Source organism: Populus alba, chromosome 6 (assembly GCF_005239225.2).
Source record: "Populus alba chromosome 6, ASM523922v2, whole genome shotgun sequence".
Classification (NCBI taxonomy): Eukaryota; Viridiplantae; Streptophyta; class Magnoliopsida; order Malpighiales; family Salicaceae; genus Populus; species Populus alba.
In genome coordinates, this window is record NC_133289.1 from 16,743,397 (window position 1) to 16,763,084 (window position 19,688).

At 28.1% G+C, this 19,688-nt stretch overlaps 2 protein-coding genes and 2 non-coding genes across 5 annotated transcripts; all 4 read left to right on the forward strand.

The window, feature by feature from the left end:
• The first annotated feature begins 2,666 nt into the window (after positions 1-2,666).
• TRNAE-CUC (transfer RNA glutamic acid (anticodon CUC)) lies at positions 2,667-2,739 on the forward strand. The gene has a single exon. It is a non-coding gene; the product is annotated as a tRNA-Glu (tRNA).
• A 64-nt stretch (positions 2,740-2,803) lies between these two features.
• LOC118043902 (large ribosomal subunit protein uL5) lies at positions 2,804-4,523 on the forward strand. Of its 2 annotated transcripts, none has more exons than XM_035052013.2 (5): positions 2,804-2,873; positions 2,978-3,085; positions 3,191-3,233; positions 3,311-3,506; positions 4,163-4,523. In XM_035052013.2, the coding sequence occupies exons 1-5, from the start codon at positions 2,871-2,873 to the stop codon at positions 4,353-4,355; spliced, it is 543 nt and encodes a 180-aa protein (XP_034907904.1). In that variant the 5' UTR covers positions 2,804-2,870; the 3' UTR covers positions 4,356-4,523. The 2 variants fall into 2 exon arrangements, with proteins under 2 accessions (XP_034907904.1, XP_073265832.1); XM_073409731.1 differs by having other exon boundaries at positions 2,872-2,895.
• Positions 4,524-13,073: 8,550 nt separating this feature from the next.
• TRNAE-CUC (transfer RNA glutamic acid (anticodon CUC)) lies at positions 13,074-13,146 on the forward strand. Its single transcript has one exon. It is a non-coding gene; the product is annotated as a tRNA-Glu (tRNA).
• A 67-nt stretch (positions 13,147-13,213) lies between these two features.
• On the forward strand, positions 13,214-14,944 carry LOC118043901 (large ribosomal subunit protein uL5). The gene is made up of 5 exons (XM_035052011.2): positions 13,214-13,279; positions 13,384-13,491; positions 13,597-13,639; positions 13,718-13,913; positions 14,581-14,944. Exons 1-5 carry the CDS (start codon positions 13,277-13,279, stop codon positions 14,771-14,773), a joined length of 543 nt encoding a protein of 180 aa, XP_034907902.1. The 5' UTR covers positions 13,214-13,276; the 3' UTR covers positions 14,774-14,944.
• Positions 14,945-19,688: the final 4,744 nt, after the last annotated feature.

Consider the following 19,688-nt stretch of genomic DNA (forward strand, 5'->3'; position numbering starts at 1 on the left):
TGGCTGATTGCATTTTTTTAAGGCTAAATTCGAGTTTAATTGCTTCAAATTTGTTGAGCAAGGGCAAGATTGAAAAAAGAGGACTAAAGTGAAAAAAATGTTGAAAATATGGCAATTTTGAAATTGGGTCGAAAAATATTTTGGTTCCCATATTTTGAAATTATATAAACTTTTGGTCCTTCAATATTTCTAAAATTTAATTTTAATCTAAAATTTTATTTTATTTTTAATTTTTAGTGTCTGCTTTGAGAGAAGAGAGAGAAAGTGGTTATGTTATATTTTGGCGGCAGGGAAATAAAATTTTAGCTGAAGTTGATTTTAGCCATGATAAATATTAATTTTAATATTAATGAGTTTTATTCGATGAAAAATTTAATTGAAAGATGTTTTTTACCTTTTATCTTATCTAATATGATAGATATAAACTCAAGAATTTTTTAAAATACTTGTTGATCTTTGGATTGTTCAAGGTTATGAATGAGTTTATGAACATGTGAGTATTTTCTAGATATTTTAAATTAAAATAAATTAAAAATAAAATTCTTGAGAAATAAAAATAGAAGTTTGATTTTTCAATGATCTTGTGGTCACTGAAAATTTAGTCACGAGACAACATATTATTTCTGTTATTTTTTTTTTTATAATAGATAATTATATTAAAAAAATTATTTTGAAATAAAGAAAAAAAAAAAATTTAAAATTTAAAAATGTTTTTGAAATGTAATCTCTTAACACCTTAAACTTATTTTGAATAGATACTTTCATATTTAAGTATGTATAGAAAAATTGTTAGGATTTAAAGTCTAAACATACTACCAGTTTGGTCATGTTCCTTTAATTTGAGAATCTAAAGAGTGACGATCAAGATCAAAGGAGAAAGCAAGCAATAATGAGACAATATAACTACATGTATGAGCATGAGCATACTCCTCTCACACCATTAGCTTCAAAAAATATTTGAGAATTAAGTCTCACTCTGTGTCATCTCAAAGTTCATCATACTTTATAATTTGAAAATAAAGTGAGACTTTAAATTTCCTGCATACAACTAATCTCTTATAGAAATTTACTGTAATAATAAACTTGCATTGTTTAAATATTCGCAGTTAAATTCATAAATTGCATCAAGCATGAGTGTTCTATTACATTGTTTAGGGGCTACACACTAATTGAATAGTAATTATGCATGAATTGAACAGTAATTAAAAAAATAGGGTTTTGTGAACTTTAACCCTAATTTTTTAATTTTGGGTTTTTTTTAATTAAAACTCAAATAACAGATTTCCCACTCTCCAAAACATGCCTGGGGGTTTAAAATTTATCAATTGAACATAAAAAAAAAATATAATTGTTTAGGAACATTGTACCTTCAGGATTTCCATTTTCAATTTTAAACAATTAATTTGTTTGTTAAATCAAGGAAATAAAACATATATTATAATGATTTAACAATAACAAAACGTACTACCCATAAGTTTTGAAATCTCAATTCAAGAAAAAAATGACAACGTATATATATCTTGTTGTTAAGTTTCAGACAAGAAATCAATGCCAATATCAAAACACGAGAAGAGAAGGTGATGAAAAAGCTAAATTTATATTTGGTTTTGTCTCAAACCATGAATTTGTTTTTGGGTGTTTCTTCTATATTTATGTTTGACAAATAAAACGTGAGATGGAAGAAAAGGTGAGCTTGATGAATTAAAATTTAATGCATGACAAATTAATAAACATTAGTTCAATTTTTCTTTGTTTTCTTTTTATTAGTACTTTGTGGATGAATCAATCAAGACTAGTTTAGTATTTCTTTGATTTTTTTATTGGTATTTTAATTCAGTGTTATCAAAATTGAGTTTTTTCTTTTTCCTTAGGTTTTTCTACATTCATCTTGATGTATTAATTCAACATTATTTAATTTATAATTGATCATGCTTTTGACAGAGAGGGCAATGTTCCCAACCATAATTGTTGACTAAAAACACAAGAAAAAAACACCCTCTAGGATACTACAGAGTCGTTCACGATACAAATAATTTATGACTACAATATCATTCACAACGTAATGTTTATATGTCAACAATAAAATCTATGGTATTTTCCCATTCATTTTAATAAATAGCAAAACAATTATGCAAGTTAACAATTAATTATCTCTTGATTCATGGTGCATGTATATATGAAAGTGTTTTGGGTATGGTTTGTCAATTAGATCCAATAATATTGGATCTGACTACCAAAACCAAACCCAACAGCTTTTGGCAGAGAAGATCACGCCCCCAACTGTAATTTTTAATTAAAAACACAGGAAAGGAACATCCCAAGAATTCTATAGTATTGTCCACAGTAAATTAACAGTTTTTCTACAGTATTTTTTTCCTGTATTTTAATATATAGTAAAGAAACTACAAATCCATAGTTAATTATTTTTTGATTTACAGTGTATTTATGTACATTAAATTATCTCTTAATCTACAATATATTCATATATAGTAAAATCTCATATGTTTTGGAGTTTTGTTAATTATCATGCTGTAACATAAAAAGAAATTTCGTATTTGTTTTTGCGCGATGGTAAGCCTTTAACGGGTGGTGAGAGGTTGTAAACACAATTTATTTTAACATGTTACATTATTTATATTTATAGTATTCTCCATCGTCGACGCAAGTCCGTTGTAGTCTAGTTGGTCAGGATACTCGGCTCTCACCCGAGAGACCCGGGTTCAAGTCCCGGCAACGGAAATTTATATTTTTTTTTGCTAATACAAGGCCAGTATCGTAATTTAGCATTATAACCCTAGTTACATCTTATAAAAACGAAGACTAGATTGTTTTTCGTCCCCAGTCCCTCCCGCCTCCCGCAACCCGCAGCAATGGTCTTTCTCATCTCTTCTTCTCGTAATTTCCATTTCTACATCACTGCTGTTATTGTTGTTGTTCTTGCTTCTTAGTGTTGTTGTTTTTGTTGTGCTTAAATCAGGCTTCAGAGAAGAAACTATCGAACCCAATGAGAGAGATCAAGGTCCAGAAGTTGGTCCTCAACATCTCTGTCGGGGAGAGTGGTGATCGCCTCACCCGTGCCGCCAAGGTTTTTTCCTTTTCTTTTCTTTCTTTATAAAATCAACGAAAACTTAAATTTCTGTAAGTAAATAAATTTCGAACTCTCATTTTATTTTTATTTTTGGTTTGTTAGGTCCTTGAACAGCTTAGTGGTCAAACACCAGTCTTCTCGAAGGGTATGTGTGTTTCTACTGTACCTGTATATATTAAAAAAAAAAGATTAGTAATTTATTTTTTTTGTTATATTGAGCAGCTAGGTATACTGTGAGATCTTTTGGGATCAGGCGTAACGAGAAGATTGCTTGCTATGTCACTGTGAGGGGAGACAAGGCTATGCAGTTGCTGGAAAGTGGGTTGAAGGTGAAGGAGTATGAGCTTTTGAGAAGGAACTTCAGTGATACTGGTTGCTTCGGATTCGGTATTCAGGAGCACATTGATCTTGGCATCAAGTGAGTTTTTCTATGTTGCTTGGTTGTTAACTTCATAATTAAATATTGCGTTGGGTTTATTGAAATTGCTTTATAGTACTTGCTGTGCATGTATGATGGAATGAATTCAATGGGTATCAATGGATTTTTAGGTCTTTAATGGTTGTTGGCTTAATAACGGTAGCATCTCAAATGCTTTGAGTTCAAATTGAACACTTCTGTTTATTTTGTAATCTCTTCTCGCACACATTACTGTATAGTTTTTGTTTGATACCTATTCTAACTTAATAGTTTATGAATAATGCTGTTGTTGTGATTACAACACCTTAGGATTGTCATATTTTGTAATTGTGGATGTAGTTATAAATTAGGTGTCCATGATTCTGCAAAGCACAAATGCTGAATGACCCTATATTGCAGGATGTATTGTTTAGTGATGATGTAGCCTTGCTTAATTTCTCTTATGTTAAATAGAATGCTTCAAACTGGACTGCTTATTATGGGATAATATTGGTTCACATTATATCTTGCACGGTGGATTCCAACGTGAAGTTTTCTGTCATAGGCTTTTAATATTCTTGTAGTTCTACCTTGTTGAAGTTTAATGTGCCAGGGTTTAGTTTGACTTGGTGCACTGTTTTTGTAATTAACTTTGCTATTTAATCTTCTTCTATCAGGTACGACCCTTCTACAGGTATTTATGGCATGGACTTCTATGTTGTTTTGGAACGTCCTGGATACCGTGTTGGCCGTCGTCGTAGGTGCAAGAGTCGTGTTGGAATTCACCAGAGAGTTACAAAGGACGACGCAATGAAGTGGTTCCAAGTCAAATATGAAGGAGTCATACTTAACAAGTCCCAAAATATTTGATCCTAGTTCGTTTCCCTTGTTTTAGTTAAAAGTTTTTACTAGTTACATTTGGCAGGATTGTTATCCGAATTTAAATTTTGTTGATGAGATTTTTGAATTGGTAGCATCTGTTACACAGTACTTTGTTTTCTTGCTTGCCATTTATGCTCATTGGAGTAGATTGTGCAAGTATCTTGTGCTCGGTATTCTTTGCCTGAACTGTGTTTTGTTGTTTGAGCTGGGCTCCATGATTGTTGTTTATGCATGCCTGCATGATCATGAGATCATAATCTGTAAAGGGAGAAATTGCAGATGCTGGTCAACAGTAGTAAGCTGGATGCCCTCATTCGGTGAAAAACGGTTGGCAGTGTATTGAACTGCTATGACCTCTTGTATGGTTTTTGAGTGATGCGTCTAAGAATGACCGCATATAATGGCTGGCAGATTCAAGTAAGAATCACTAATCTACAGTGATTTTTTTCCTTCAGTTTTTTATTTATTTAATTATTTCATATTTTGTTAATTTAGAATTGAATTTCATTATCTGTTTTGTGCCTTTTCCTTTTGGGTTTCTGTGGTCTAACAAAAAGGTTTTGATATTGAGTTGGTTCATGATTTTATCAAGATTAATTTGGTTTGATTGTTAGCAATGATTATAAATGTTGGATCAAAATTGAAAGTTAGGTGAAATAGCAAATATTTAAATAAAACATGATTTTTTTATTTATTTTTGTCAGTTTATTTTGGCCATCAAGCTTTTTTTCCTTCAAATTTATCCTTTTACCTTGTTTTGGTCGGTGATTCAACTTTATGATGTGGCCTGTATTTCTTTCTTTTAAGTTTTGCAATCTATATTGGTGGGATGGTTCTTGATTTTGGAAAAAATAAATAAATTTTGTTTCAGAAAAATTAAAAATAAAAGGATAAAAATGAAAAGCTTGGTGAATAAATGATATGATTTGGTCTACAATTGTATTTTATTTCCCTTTCAATCATTGAGTTTGAAAAAGGAAATTAAAAGGGTTAATTGTTTTGATTTTGTGCATAAAAATGATTAAATTTGGTGTCAAATGTGTCATGGAGATGTTTTTGGTTTTCTATATCGCTTGAAAAGATATATGTTTTGAGTTGGGGATTAATTTCTTGAAGCTGTAAGAGTGTATTTACGAGTGTTGCTGATGAAAAAATAGATTAAAAACAGAGTTTGGGGTTGATAGTGTAATATATAAAATAGCTTTATTTTCCAACCATGGCTAAATTCTGTGCAACAACCTTTGCGTCTCTTGCTTCTTTTTTCATAGAAAAATCATTTGCTCATTTTAAAAAGAAAAAAAATATTATGGGTTTAGGTCATGCAGTTCAATACACCTAGGCTTGCTACTTTTTAAAGACTCAAATGCGCTGGGTTATGTTGACTTGGGTATTTGTTTTTATTTGTTTGTTTGTTTTTTTATAAATAAAATAAATTATATATATATATATATATATATATATATATATATATATATTAAATTCTTAGATTTATTAATATCGCTTTTTAGATACTAATTTATTAAGTTTCATTTAGTTTTTACTATGTTGGACAACAATTTTTGTTTTTTTCAAAACAATTGTTTTATAAATTTTCAAAACAATTAGAATTGATTTTTTTTTTTTTTAACTTTGTTTTTGTCGCTAATTTTTTATTATATAATTAAATAAAATAGAATTTTATAAAAATAAATTTATTGAATTCATTTGAGTCTATAATCAAATCATAAATCTATTGGATTGAACCGATATGAAAAATGAATATCATTTTGAATTTTTATTAATTTTTGTGTTGTTTTCAAAATCATTAAGTTGATTGGATGTTAAATTTGAAATCTGATTTAAATAAGAATTTAAATTGGAAGGTTTTAAAAATGACAATTCAATCAAGTTAAAACAAAAAAAAATACACATTAATGAGACAAATGAATTTTAGTTAAAGAAGTCCTTATTTTTTTATCGTCCGCTTGGTAACGAAAGTAGTTTTGTCTACTGGCTAAAGTTTCCTCAGTCCTAATTCTTTATTCATGTCTTCTAGATGTTTTTTGTTTTTATTAAGCAAATTACAAAGAAAAAATTATTATATTTTCTTCATAAAAAATACAAATATTTAAATTAGTGCTCTTCTTATATATATAAGAAAAAACTAGTGTCATATAATTAATATAATTAAGATGACAAAATTAAATGGTTTATCACAGCAAATGATCATATATTTTTTGAAGTGCATTTTTCTCAACTTCGTGACATGACGTTATGATTTTTTTTAGCATTTATTCATTATTGACACATAATCCTCCTTTTATTTTGTTAAACATATGTATAAAATTTTAAGTTAATAATTATGATTTTTCTGATTGCTTCAAAATACATTAACAATATTTAGTTTTTTTAATATTAAAAAAAATAACCCGACCGGTAGGCCTATTATCTAGTTTGAGTCTATTTGGTATTGCGGTAGCTGTTGTGGTTGTGGTTTGAAAAAAGTTGTTTTATAAAAAGTACTTTTATTTGAGGTTGGTTTAAAAAAATGGATGTTTGGTTAAAACTGTGGTTGAAATTGAGGTTGAAGAAAAAGTAGTTTAATGTGTTTAGTTAATAATGCTTTAGAAATTGAGGTTATAAAATAATTTTAAAAAATATATATTAATATTGATGGTTTTAAATTTAAATATTGTAGAATTAACTACTCCTATTACATTATGAAATAAATAATACTTTATATAAAATATTTTTTATTATTCCATTAAATTATTTATAATTCCAATATGTACAAAATTCAGCCAATAAGAACTACAGTTTTTATAATTTTGTGAGCGTGTAATAAAATTAGATAAAACATTATCAGGTATAAAATTGAGTGAATTTAATTCATTTTATACTAGTTTTTCAGAAAAAAAAATATTGCTCACATCACAATGTAAGTAAATTTAATTTATTCTAAACTAATTTTTTTAAAAAAAAATTATTAAAAAACTGTTATAAAAATAATAAAAAAAAAAGTCACGTGAACAGTGCAAGTGAATTGCACTGTTCACGTGAACAGTGCAATTCAATGGTGAACATTGTTGAAACTCATAAAAAAGCAGTATCTTGCAGCTTTTAAAAAATCGTGTTCCAGCCGCATGTAAATGGTGGGCCCAAGTATTTTAATTGTTAAACAATTTGTAACCAAACAGTATTGTTATGTGTTTTTGAAGAAACGCGAACGCAAACGCGTTCCCAAACGAGCTCAAGTCATCTCGACGTGTTTGGTATTTCCTTTCTTTCTAGAAACATGAACAACGAAACACTGTATCCTCGTACCTCGAAGATGGAAGTTAGGAGTTCAGCCTTCTAAGCCTCTGTCTTGAGCAAAAAGAGTTGTTTATTGGTCCAATACACCATTGGGCTTCGGCATAAGGAAAAATGCCTTTTCCTTGCTTTTAGTTAGGGTTAACTACAAAAACTGAAAAATTAATTAAATTTAAAAATTAGAAAAAAGTTAATTGAAAAAATAAAATTTTAAAAAGAAAATAAATTAAACCAATTAAAATTTTAAAAAAATTGATTGATTTGGTTCGGTTTTATAACCTTGAAATCGAAAAAACCGAACCCAAACCGGAAAAAAGCAAATCAAACCGAAACCAGTCGTTTGAACCGGTTTTGATTTTTTTTAAAAAAATTCAGTTTGATTATTTTTTTTTTATAAAAACTGAATCAAAACGAAAAATAATCACCTCTACTAACTATAGGAACTTTACTTTTATATTTCCATCAAGGTTTTTTTTTCCTGTTGGATTATAGTTATTTCTTCACCCACTCAAGACGTATAGAAAGAAAAACTCCATCAGAATTAAAGAAAAATTTCCTGCCCACATCGCAATCATGTTTTTGTGCGACTCGTTTAATGAAAATGAATATGATTTTTGTCAAACACTCTAATCTAGTGCATCTTCTAGTAAAACCTTAATTTGACCATCAACTATCCTAGATAAGGTAACCACAGCATATGAAGTAATCTTCGGTCCTTGAAGAAATATTTTATATCTTCCACTAATATTTAATAGGACAAGTTCAAACTCTTGTGCCTACCTTTAAAATCCATGTTTCTTATTTCAACTCTTCCATTTTTCAGTTTTTTTTATCTCTTTAAAAATCACCTTATAATTTAAAGGATTAAAATTAAAAGCTTGGTGAAATCGCTTTTAGGATTAGGATCTAGTTTAAAATCCTTTTTTGTCATTTTAATTTTAAAATTAAATAATTTAGTCCAAAATTTTTATTTTATTTATAATTCAGTCATTGGGTTTAAAAAAAAAGATAGAAAGGGTTAAATGTTTTCATTATGCTCACAAATATAACTAAATTTGGTGTTATAAGTGTTCCTCTTTACTAGAAGATATAAACAATTTTGGGTTTTTATATCGCTTGAATAGGTAGATGAAGTTTGAGATAGGTTTTTTGTTTTCAAGGTTTTTTTTTATATTTTTTAAATGAAATTGGTTTTTTTTAGTATAGGGATTAGTTTTTTTGAGGTTGGAAGAGTGCTTTCGTTTGTGTTTTTAAGGTAAAAATAAATTAACAATTAAGTTTTAGATAAAAATATAAAATAGCCTGATGTTCCAGCCACTTTTATAAAGGCCAAATTTTTGAACAACAACCAACTTATCATTTACCACTTGTTTTTCAGAAAAAAATAAATCATCCATTCATTTTAAAAAGGCAAAAAATATCATGGCCTAGGCCACGCATGCCCATGCATCTAGGCTTATTTTTAATGGCCTATGTGTTTTGGCTGTTCATATATAAATAGTTTCTTTTAAATTATAAGATTTATGAATAATGTTTTTTAGATACTATGTTATTAAATTCCATTCAATTTTTACTCTATTCAAGAACAATTGTTCCTTTTTTACAATCCATCATAATCAATTTTATTTATTTATTTGATTACTTTGTTGTTATCACTGATTTTTTATTATATATTTAAAAAAAAATAAAAAAAAAAACAAACTTGCTGAACCTAGTCTGGTTCATGACCCGGGTCGCAGGCTTTTTAGGTTGACCTGGATTGAATCGACGTACTACCACCTCAATATTAGGAAAATGAATGTCATCTTGAATTTTTATATATATAATTAAGCCATGTCTATAACAATCTTCTAGGTTGACTTTCAGCTCATCAAGTTAACCAAGTCACATTATATTAACTCTCACATAGTTTCATTTAAAATCTGACATAAATAAAAATTTAGATTGAAAGGTTTCAAGGATGGCCGACTGAATTGAGTTAAAGTTTTTTTTTAAAAAAAACAATTTAAGAGACAAAAGGATTTTAGTTGGAGAAGTATTTTTTTTTACCATTATATTAAATTATCTTGATGTTTTTTTTTCTTACATGTCTTCTAAATTTATTATTATTTTTTTTTAAATAATCGACATAGAAAAAATTGTTATGTTTTTTAAAAAATTAATTATATTAATAAGGAACGACTTGAGGGGTTTGTTGTTAATGGATAAGAAAAAAAAGTTTGTAAGTTTGTCAAATCATTATATGGTTCGAAACAAGCTCCTAAGCAATTACATGAAAAACTTAACAAGGTTATGTTTTCAAATGAGTTTAAAATAAAAGAAGTTAATAAATACGTTTATGTGTAAAACATAGATAAAGATTTTGTCATTGTATGTCTCCAATTCAATGACATGATAATTCTAGGAAACAATGATTACATGATCAAGTCTACTAAAAAATCTTAACTAACAAGTTTGACATGAAAAACTTGAGTGTTGTAAATGTCCTAGCTAAAAAAAAAAAAAAAATAGGACATATGATAAATTGGTATTATACCAATTTTATTATGTTGAGAAAATTTTGTATAAATTTTTTAAATGTAATAATAGCAGTGTCAAAACAACAATTAATATAAGAGTATATATGTCAAAAAATAGAGGTAAGAGAATGAGCCAATTAGAATATTCTTGAATAATTAGAAACCTGATGTATGTTATGAACTACATGAAACCCAATATTGCTTATACAATTAGTAAACCAAGTAGATTTACTATTAATACGAGGATGGGTCATTGGATAACAATAAAAAAAGTACTCAAATATTTAAGATACATATTAGATTATAAATTATACTATATTGGTTACCCAATGTTATTAGAAAGGTATAATGATGCTAATTGCATATTTGATATTAAAGATTTGAAATCCACTAGTGAATATATCTTCACACTTGGTAGAGTAGCTATGTCATAAAGATCCTTTAAGTAGATGTGTATCACAAGATCTATGATGGAATCATAATTTGTTGTTTTGATAAAGATGGAAATGAAGTTGAGTAGCTTTAGAGTTTTTTAATGAATATTCTGTATTGGCCAAAACTAGTGCCAACAATTTGTGTCCATTGCAACAATCAGTTTGCAATTGAATGGGCATAAAGTAGTATGTATAATGATAAGTTTAAGAAAAACATACATTATAGACACAATATCATTAAACATTTTCTCTTAAATGAAATTATTTCCTTGACTATATAAAGTCAAAGAAAAATATTGTGGATCCGTTAATTAAAAAGCTTATTAAGAGAACTTGTATATAATTCATTAGGGGAGGGACGAACTTAAAACCTTTAAATATGAAATAATATAATGATGGTAACCATACCTAGTTGATTGAAGATCCCAATATCTATGTTCAAATGAAAAACTAAGTTATATAACATTTTCAGTAGCATCTGGAAATTATTATTTTCTACATATTCCTATGATAAAAGTGGTGTTAATTGCAGTGTGATAAAAGAAGAGTTATGCTCTTAATGATTTTCATATTTTCAAATACCAAGTAGAGTATAGAATAATACTTTTAATGAAATATAACCTATAGGAGTGAGAAACGTGGTTGTTTCCTTGAGAATCTTAAAAATGCTAAATTTTTTAAAGCATTTATAAAATTAAAAATTGTTCAAGACCAAAATGAACACAACTATGAGAACATAAAGAAACTCTAGGTAAAGAATTATGTAAGTACTATTGTCTTGATTTGCATAAAAAACTAAATAGTTCAAGACATCGCGTTCATTATTCAGCGAGTAAATAAAATATTATTTCACTAATGAAGGTTCAAATCCAAAAGCTACCTCTATTGATGTAATGATTTACTATATCAATATCTCTTTATGAATTCTTAGAGTCTTTATACCAGCCAAACAATTTTCATTCATGTGAATGATTGTTGGAATTGGTTTTTAATATGTAGTGGGTTTTTTAATGTCAGGTTATATGTGAGGTCCACTTACATTTAAGGTTAAAACCATGTTAGATTTTATAATCCAACATGATTCCTTTAACATGAAATAATAACATTGTTGAAAGTGTGTGACGTCGCGACAATCATCCTTCTAAATCAAGATTTTATGGTGTGGAAAGAACATGAAATTCTTGTTTTTTTTATGATTTAAAAGTTTTAGAGTAGCCACCTAATATTTCAATCATTAGAAGCCCTAACTGATCTTCAGAGTCTAGATAAGAGAACTGATTGTGTGTATTGAGGACAATATCACCCCTAGTACACCTTATCTAAGATAAGTTGTATTGTTTATTTGTCTAATTATTACAAAAGCTCTGTTGTATTTTTTTTTATTATTATTAGTCTGTCTATTGATCAAAGCAAATCCACCCTAATAAAATGGACCATGACTTTATAAATCAAACATAATCATTCTAAATTCAAAATAATATTTCACAAAAATTTATTGTAATAATAAACTTGCATCGCTTAAATATTCACTCGCAATCACAATTAAATCCATAGACTGCATCAAGCAAAAATGTCTAATTACATTGCTTAGGGGTGACACACTAATTGAATAGTAACTATATATGAATTGAACAATAATTAAAAAATTAGGGTTACGTGAACATTAATTCTAATTTTTTAATTCTGAATTTTTTCATAAAACTAAAATAACAGGTTTTCTACTCTCCAAAACATTTCTGGGGGTTTAAAATTTATCAATTGAACATAAAAAATATAAGTATTTAGGGTTATTGAAGGATTTTCATTTTCAAATTTAAACAATTAATTTGTTAAGTTTTTTGATAAATCAAGGAAATAATACATATATTCTAATGATTTAACAATAACAAAACCCATTACCTTTAAATCTTGAAATCTCCATTCAAGAAAAGAATGAAAACATATATTTTGTTATTAAGTTTCAGACAAGAAATCAATGTCAACACCATAACACGAGAAGAGAATATGATAAAAAAACCAAATTTATGTTTGTTTTTGTCTTAAACCATGAATTTGTTTTTTGATATTTCTTTCATATTTGTGTTTAACAGAGAAACATGAGATAGGAGAGAAGGTGAGCTCCATGAATCAATAAATATTAGTTCAATATTTCTTTGTTTCTTTTTATTGGTATTATGTGGATGAGTCAATCAAAGACTAATTTAGTATTTCTTTGATTTGTTTATTAGTGTTTTAATTCAATGCTATCAAAATTGAGATTTTTTTTCCTTAGGTTTTTCTACATTTGTCTTGATGTATTAATCCAACATTATTTAGTTGAAAATTGATCATGCTGTAGCATAAAAAGAAATTTCGTATTTGTTTTTGCGCGATAGTAAGCCTTCAACGGGTGATGCCAAGGTTTAAACATAATTTATTTTAACATATGGCACATATATATTATTCTTATTTTTCTACGCAATTCCGTTGTAGTCTAGTTGGTCAGGATACTCGGCTCTCACCCGAGAGACCCGGGTTCAAGTCCCGGCAACGGAAATTTACATTTTTTTGGCTAATACAAGGCCAGTATCGTAATTTAGCATTATAACCCTAGTTACATCTTATAAAAACGAAGACTAGATTGTTTTTCGTCCCCAGTCCCTCCCGCCTCCCGCAACCCGCAGCAATGGTCTTTCTCATCTCTTCTTCTCGTAATTTCCATTTCTACATCACTGCTGTTATTGTTGTTGTTCTTGCTGCTTAGTGTTGTTGTTTTTGTTGTGCTTAAATCAGGCTTCAGAGAAGAAACTATCGAACCCAATGAGAGAGATCAAGGTCCAGAAGTTGGTCCTCAACATCTCTGTTGGGGAGAGTGGTGATCGCCTCACCCGTGCTGCCAAGGTTTTTTCCTTATCTTTTCTTTCTTTATAAAATCAACGGAAACTTAAATTTCTGTAAGTAAATAAATGTGGAACTCTCATTTTATTTTTATTTTTGGTTTGTTAGGTCCTTGAACAGCTTAGTGGTCAAACACCAGTCTTCTCGAAGGGTATGTGTGTTTCTACTGTACCTGTATATATTAAAAAAAAAAAGATTAGTAATTTATTTTTTTTGTTATATTGAGCAGCTAGGTATACTGTGAGATCTTTTGGGATCAGGCGTAACGAGAAGATTGCTTGCTATGTCACTGTGAGGGGAGACAAGGCTATGCAGTTGCTGGAAAGTGGGTTGAAGGTGAAGGAGTATGAGCTTTTGAGAAGGAACTTCAGTGATACTGGTTGCTTCGGATTCGGTATTCAGGAGCACATTGATCTTGGCATCAAGTGAGTTTTTCTATGTTGCTTGGTTGTTAACTCCATGATTAAATATTGTGTTGGGTTTATTGAAATTGCTTTATAGTACTTGCTGTGCATGTATGATGGAATGAATTCAATGGGTATCAATGGATTTTTAGGGCTTTAATGGTTGTTGGCTTAAGAACGGTAGCATCTCAAATGCTTTGAGTTCAAATTGAACACTTCTGTTTATTTTGTAATCTCTTATCGCACACGTTACCCTATAGTTATTGTTTGATGCCTTTTCTAACTTAATAGTTTATGCATAATTTTTTTCAAGTAAGAATAATGCTGTTGTGATGGCAACACGTTAGGATTGTCATATTTTGTAATTGTGGATTTGTTATAAATTAGGTGTCCATGATTCTGCAAAGCACAAATGTTGAATGACCCTATATTGGAGGATGTATTGTTTAGTGATGTAGCCTTGCTTATTTTCTCCTATGTTAAAAATAATGCTTCTAACAGGACTGCTTATTATGTGATAATAGTGGTTCACATTATCTTGCACGGTGGATTCCAACATGAAGTTTTCTGTCTTAGGCTTTTAATACCCATGTAATTCTACCTTGTTGAAGTTGAATGTGCCAGGGTTTAGTTTGACTTGGCACACTGTTTTTGTATTTACCTTTGCTATTTCATCCTCTTCTATCAGGTACGATCCTTCTACAGGTATTTATGGCATGGACTTCTACGTTGTTTTGGAACGTCCTGGATACCGTGTTGGCCGTCGTCGTAGGTGCAAGAGTCGTGTTGGAATTCACCAGAGAGTTACAAAGGACGACGCAATGAAGTGGTTCCAAGTCAAATATGAAGGAGTCATACTTAACAAGTCCCAAAATATTTGATTCTAGTTCTTTTCCCTTGGTTGAGTTTAAAGTTGTTCCTAGTTACATTCGGCAGGATTGTGCATCTGAATTTAAAATTTTGTTGATGAGATTTTTGAATTGGTAGCGGCTGTTACACCCTACTTGGTTTTCTTGCTCGCCATCTATGCTCACTGGAGTAGATTGTGCAAATTCTTTGCCTGTACCATGGTTTGTTATTGGAGCTGGGCTTGCATGATTGTTGTTTATGCATGCTTGGCTGCATGATCATGAGATCATAATCCTTAAAAACGGTTGGCATTGTATTGAACTGCTATGACCACTTATAGGGTGTTGGTGATTCGTGTAAGAATAACATAATAAATCATAATGGCTGGTAGATTCAAGTAAGCATCACTAATTTACAGTGAGTGTTTTCCCTTAGGTTTTTTTTAGTTTAATTGTTTCATATTTTGTCAAGTTAGAATTGAATTTTATAATTTATTCTTTGTTTTTATCTTTTGGGTTTTTTTGGTCTAAAGAAAATCTTGATATTGAGTTGGTTCGTGATTAATAATTTGGTTTGATTGATAGCAATGATTATAAATGAGAGGATCAAAATTGAAAGTTATGTGAAATGGCAATCATTTAAATAATAGAAGTTTTATTTTGTCCATGGAAGCTTTTTTCTCTTTGAAACTTATCCTTTGAGGTTTCATGATTCAACTTTATGATTTGGCTTGTATTATTTTCTCCTAAGTTACTGCAGTATCAGAAAAATCAATATCCTAACATTTGTGGGATGGTTTTTGATTCTGCGAAAATGAATTTAATTTTGTTGTATGAGAAGAATTAAACATGAAGGGACCAAAATTAAAAGCATTGTGATATGGCAGCCTTTTTAAAAAAATGATATGTTTTGGACCAAAACTGTATTTTAATCACTTTTCAATTCCTGGGATTGGAAAGGAGATGGAAAGGGTTGATTGTTTTGACTTGTTATTATTGTTTTTTTAGATACTATTTTATTAAGTTTCATTTAGTTTTTAATGTTGGACACCAATTGTTTTTTTTTTTTTTTTCAAACCTATTATAATTAATTATTTTATTTTATTTGGTTACTTTTTGCATCACTGATTTTTTATTATATAATTAAATAAAATATAATTTTAAAAATAAATTTATTAAACTCAGTTAAAAGGACTGGTGTATGATTGAGTTATAAGTTTCTTGGGTTGACTCAATTAAATTAATATATCATCACCTTAATATTAGAAAAATAAATGTTATTTTAAATTTTTTAAAATTAAATTATATTTTTATTAATTTTTTGAGTTGTTTTTAAATTCATCAAATTAATTGGGGTGTTCAAGGTTAACTTTCACATTTTCACATGATTGAATTTGAAATCCAATTTATGTAAAGATTTAATTGAAAATTTTCAAGAATGATAGCTTGAATCAAGTTAAAGTGTTTTTTTTAAAAAAAAAAAAAAAAACATGTTAATGAAAAAGGAGGATTTTAGTTAAAGTTCTTATTTTATATCATCTTAATTTATTTTTTATGTTTTCTAGATGTTTTTTATTTTATTAAATAAAATACAAAGAAAAAAACATATTACACTTTTTTTAAAGAAATATAGATATTAATAAGAAAAGGAAGAGTTTTGCTAGGAAATTATTTTGTTTCAATTAAATTTAAATTATTTGTATTCTTATATAAAAAAAAATTAGTGCCATATAATTAGGATAACAAAATTAAATGGCTTGTGGCAACACATTATCATATATATTTCAGAAGTACATTTCTCAATTTCACGACATGACATAAAAATTTTTTTAGCAATTATTCATTATTGACATATATATAATCCTCCTTGTATTTTTGTTAAACACATGTATAAAGTTTTAAGTTAATAATTATGATTTTTCTAACTATTTGTTAACAATATTTGGTTTTTTTTAATATTAAAAAAAATTTCTTCAGCAACTCAAGTTGTATAGAAAGCAAAACTCCATCAGAATTACAGAAACACCAGTCATGTTTTTGTTCGACTAGTTTAATGAAAAAGAAGATGATTTTTATCAGACATTCTAGTCTAGTGCATCTTCTAGTGAAGCCTTAATTTTACCTTCAACTATCTTTGGTCTTTATAGAAATATTTTGTATCTTCCACCAGTATATAGGACAGGTTCAAACTCTTGTGCCCATCTTTAAAATCCATGTTTTCTATTTTAACTTTTTTTTTTTATTATTATTTTTATCCCTTTAAAAATCACCTTACAATTTTAAAGACCAAAATTAAAAACCCGGTGAAATCGCTCTTAGGCTTAGGATCTAGTTCAAAATCATTTTTGGTTCTTTTAATTTTAAAATTATATGATTTCATTCCAAACTTTATTTTATATTATATATATATATATATAATATTTGATTAAATTCCATTTAATTTTTACTTTGTAGAGAATATTTTTTTTACAACCCATCATATTTAATTTTATTTATTTATTTGATTATTTTGTTATGGTCATTGGTTTTATGTTATACAATTAAATAAAATAAATTTCAAAAAAAATAAATTAATTGAACTTAGTCAGGTTCATGACCTGGAACACAGGTCTCTTAGGTTGACCTAAGTTAAATAGATGTTTTGCCACCTTAAAATTAATAAAATGAATGTCGTCTTGAATTTTTTAAAGTCGAGCCACATTTATACCTATTTTCTAGGTTTGCATTAAACTTATCAAGTTGACTGAGTCATATTATATTAATTTCTACATGGTCTAATTTGAAATCTGATCTAGATAAAGATTCAAGTTGGAAGTTTTCAAATATGGCAAACTGAATCAAGTTAAAGTTTTTTTTTTTTTTAAATAACAATTTAAAGAGAAATAAGGATTCTAGTTAGAGAAGTATCTTTTTTATTCTTATATTAAATTGTCCTGATTTGTTTTTTTCATACTTGTCTTTTAAATGCATTTTGTTTTTTATTAGATAAACGACATAGAAAAAGTTATTATGTTTTTTTAAAATTAAATATATTAATAAGAAAAGGAAGATTTTTGCTAAAAAATTATTTATTTTCAATCAAATTTAAATTATTGCTTTTCTTATTAAAAAAAAAATGTAATGCCATGTAACTACGTTCACAAATTAAATGGCTTCTCGCAGCGTATGATTATATATCATTAGAAGTTCTTCTTTCCCAACTTCACAACATGTCTTCTGTTTTTTTTGTTAGCATTAAGATCTCTCTTTTTTTTTATCATTTATTCATTATTGACGCATGTAATCCTCCTTTTATTTTGTTAAACATATGCATCAAACTTTAAGTTAATAATTATGATTTTTTGAACTGCTTGAAAATACATTAACTATACCTTGAAAATATATTAACAATACTCGGATTTTTTTTTTTAATGTTACTAAAAATTGGCCTGACCTACGTGTAGTGGAGGCCAATTATCTAGTTTGTCATCTAAGACATGTTTGATATTTCCTTTCCTCCTAGAAATATGAACAATGTATCCTTGTAGCTCCAAGATGAAAGTTAGAAGTTCATCCCTTTAAGTCTCTCTCCTGAGCAAAAGAAAGTTATTTCCCGGTCAAATACGCCATTTAATTGGATTAAGCTTTGGGCCGAGGAGAAAGGTTTGTTCCTCGCTTTTAGCTGTGAGAACTTCATTTTTATATTTCCATGTGGTTTTCTTTTTTATTAGATTATAGAAAATTCTTGATAAAAATATCATTCCTTTCATTTTTTTTATTCTTTAGTTTTTTTCTTATAAATTAGCTACTACACTTTATCTTTTTTTCCCAACAAGTGATGTCAAAACTTAAATTTAATTATTTAATATGGCTAATTCAAACTTTCCACTTCAATATTTTAGATTGACAAATGACAATTATCGAACTTGATGTATTTAAGTAAAAACTTGGCTAAATTTTCAAGATATATGGAAGACATTTGAAAAAGGTTTTGAAGAGCTTATAGATAAAGCAACGTTGACTTCAGCTTAAAGGGAGGTTATGTAAAAAACATGAAGAAAGGATAGCTACCACTAACAATTATCCACTAATATTTAGATGACATCACTTTTGAGATAATATTCAATTGAGATAATGGTTAACGCAATTATCACCAAGCAAGCATGTAAAACATGCAAAACTCCATCAAAACTACATAAAAATTATTAGAATTGGTTTATAAAATATGTAATGAACCTTTTAAAGGTAAGTTATGTATGAGGTAGGCTTACATTTAAGGTTAAAATGATAATGAAAATGAAGATGATTTTTTTCAAGCATCTTCTGGTGAAGCCTTAATTTCACCATCAACTATCTCCGATAAGGTAAGCACAATATATGAAATGATCTTCGGTCTTTATAGAAATATTTTGTATATTCCACCAATATTTAATAGGAGAAATTCAAACTCTTGTGCCCATTTCTAAAATCCACGTTTCCTATTTCAACTCTTACTGTTTTTCATTTTTTATCCCTTTAAAAATCATCTCGTAATTTAGAGGAAATCCGGGGAAAAGAAACCAGGCAGAAGTTTTTAACTTGCTATGGCGTCCAATGTGAATTTTACCTTGTTTTTATTTTTTTTTTCTTTTAAAATTAATTTTTTAATATTTTTATATTATTTTGATATATTAATATAATATCAAACATGAATTTTAAAAAATAAAAAATATTATTCTAATATATTTTCAATTAAAAAATAATCACTCCCATAATACTAATATCTCTGTTACAACTATCCATAAACTAATAAAAAAAAAGGGCGAGAATCATGGATTGTTTTACGTAAAGGTTAGTGAAAAAACTGAAAAATTAATTAAATCGAGAAAATTAAAAAACTCAAACTGTGAAAAAAACAATTAAATTGATTAAAAATTTTAAAAAACCGACCAATTTAAGTTTGGTTTCGATTTTATAAGCCTAAAAGTTA

Coding starts and splice junctions, on each gene's coding strand:
- LOC118043901 (XM_035052011.2), top strand. Junction 13,492..13,596: donor GCCTCACCCGTGCTGCCAAG/GTTTTTTCCTTA, acceptor TTGGTTTGTTAG/GTCCTTGAACAGCTTAGTGG. Junction 13,914..14,580: donor CACATTGATCTTGGCATCAA/GTGAGTTTTTCT, acceptor CTCTTCTATCAG/GTACGATCCTTCTACAGGTA.
- LOC118043902 (XM_035052013.2), top strand. Junction 3,234..3,310: donor AACACCAGTCTTCTCGAAGG/GTATGTGTGTTT, acceptor TATATTGAGCAG/CTAGGTATACTGTGAGATCT. Junction 3,507..4,162: donor CACATTGATCTTGGCATCAA/GTGAGTTTTTCT, acceptor TTCTTCTATCAG/GTACGACCCTTCTACAGGTA.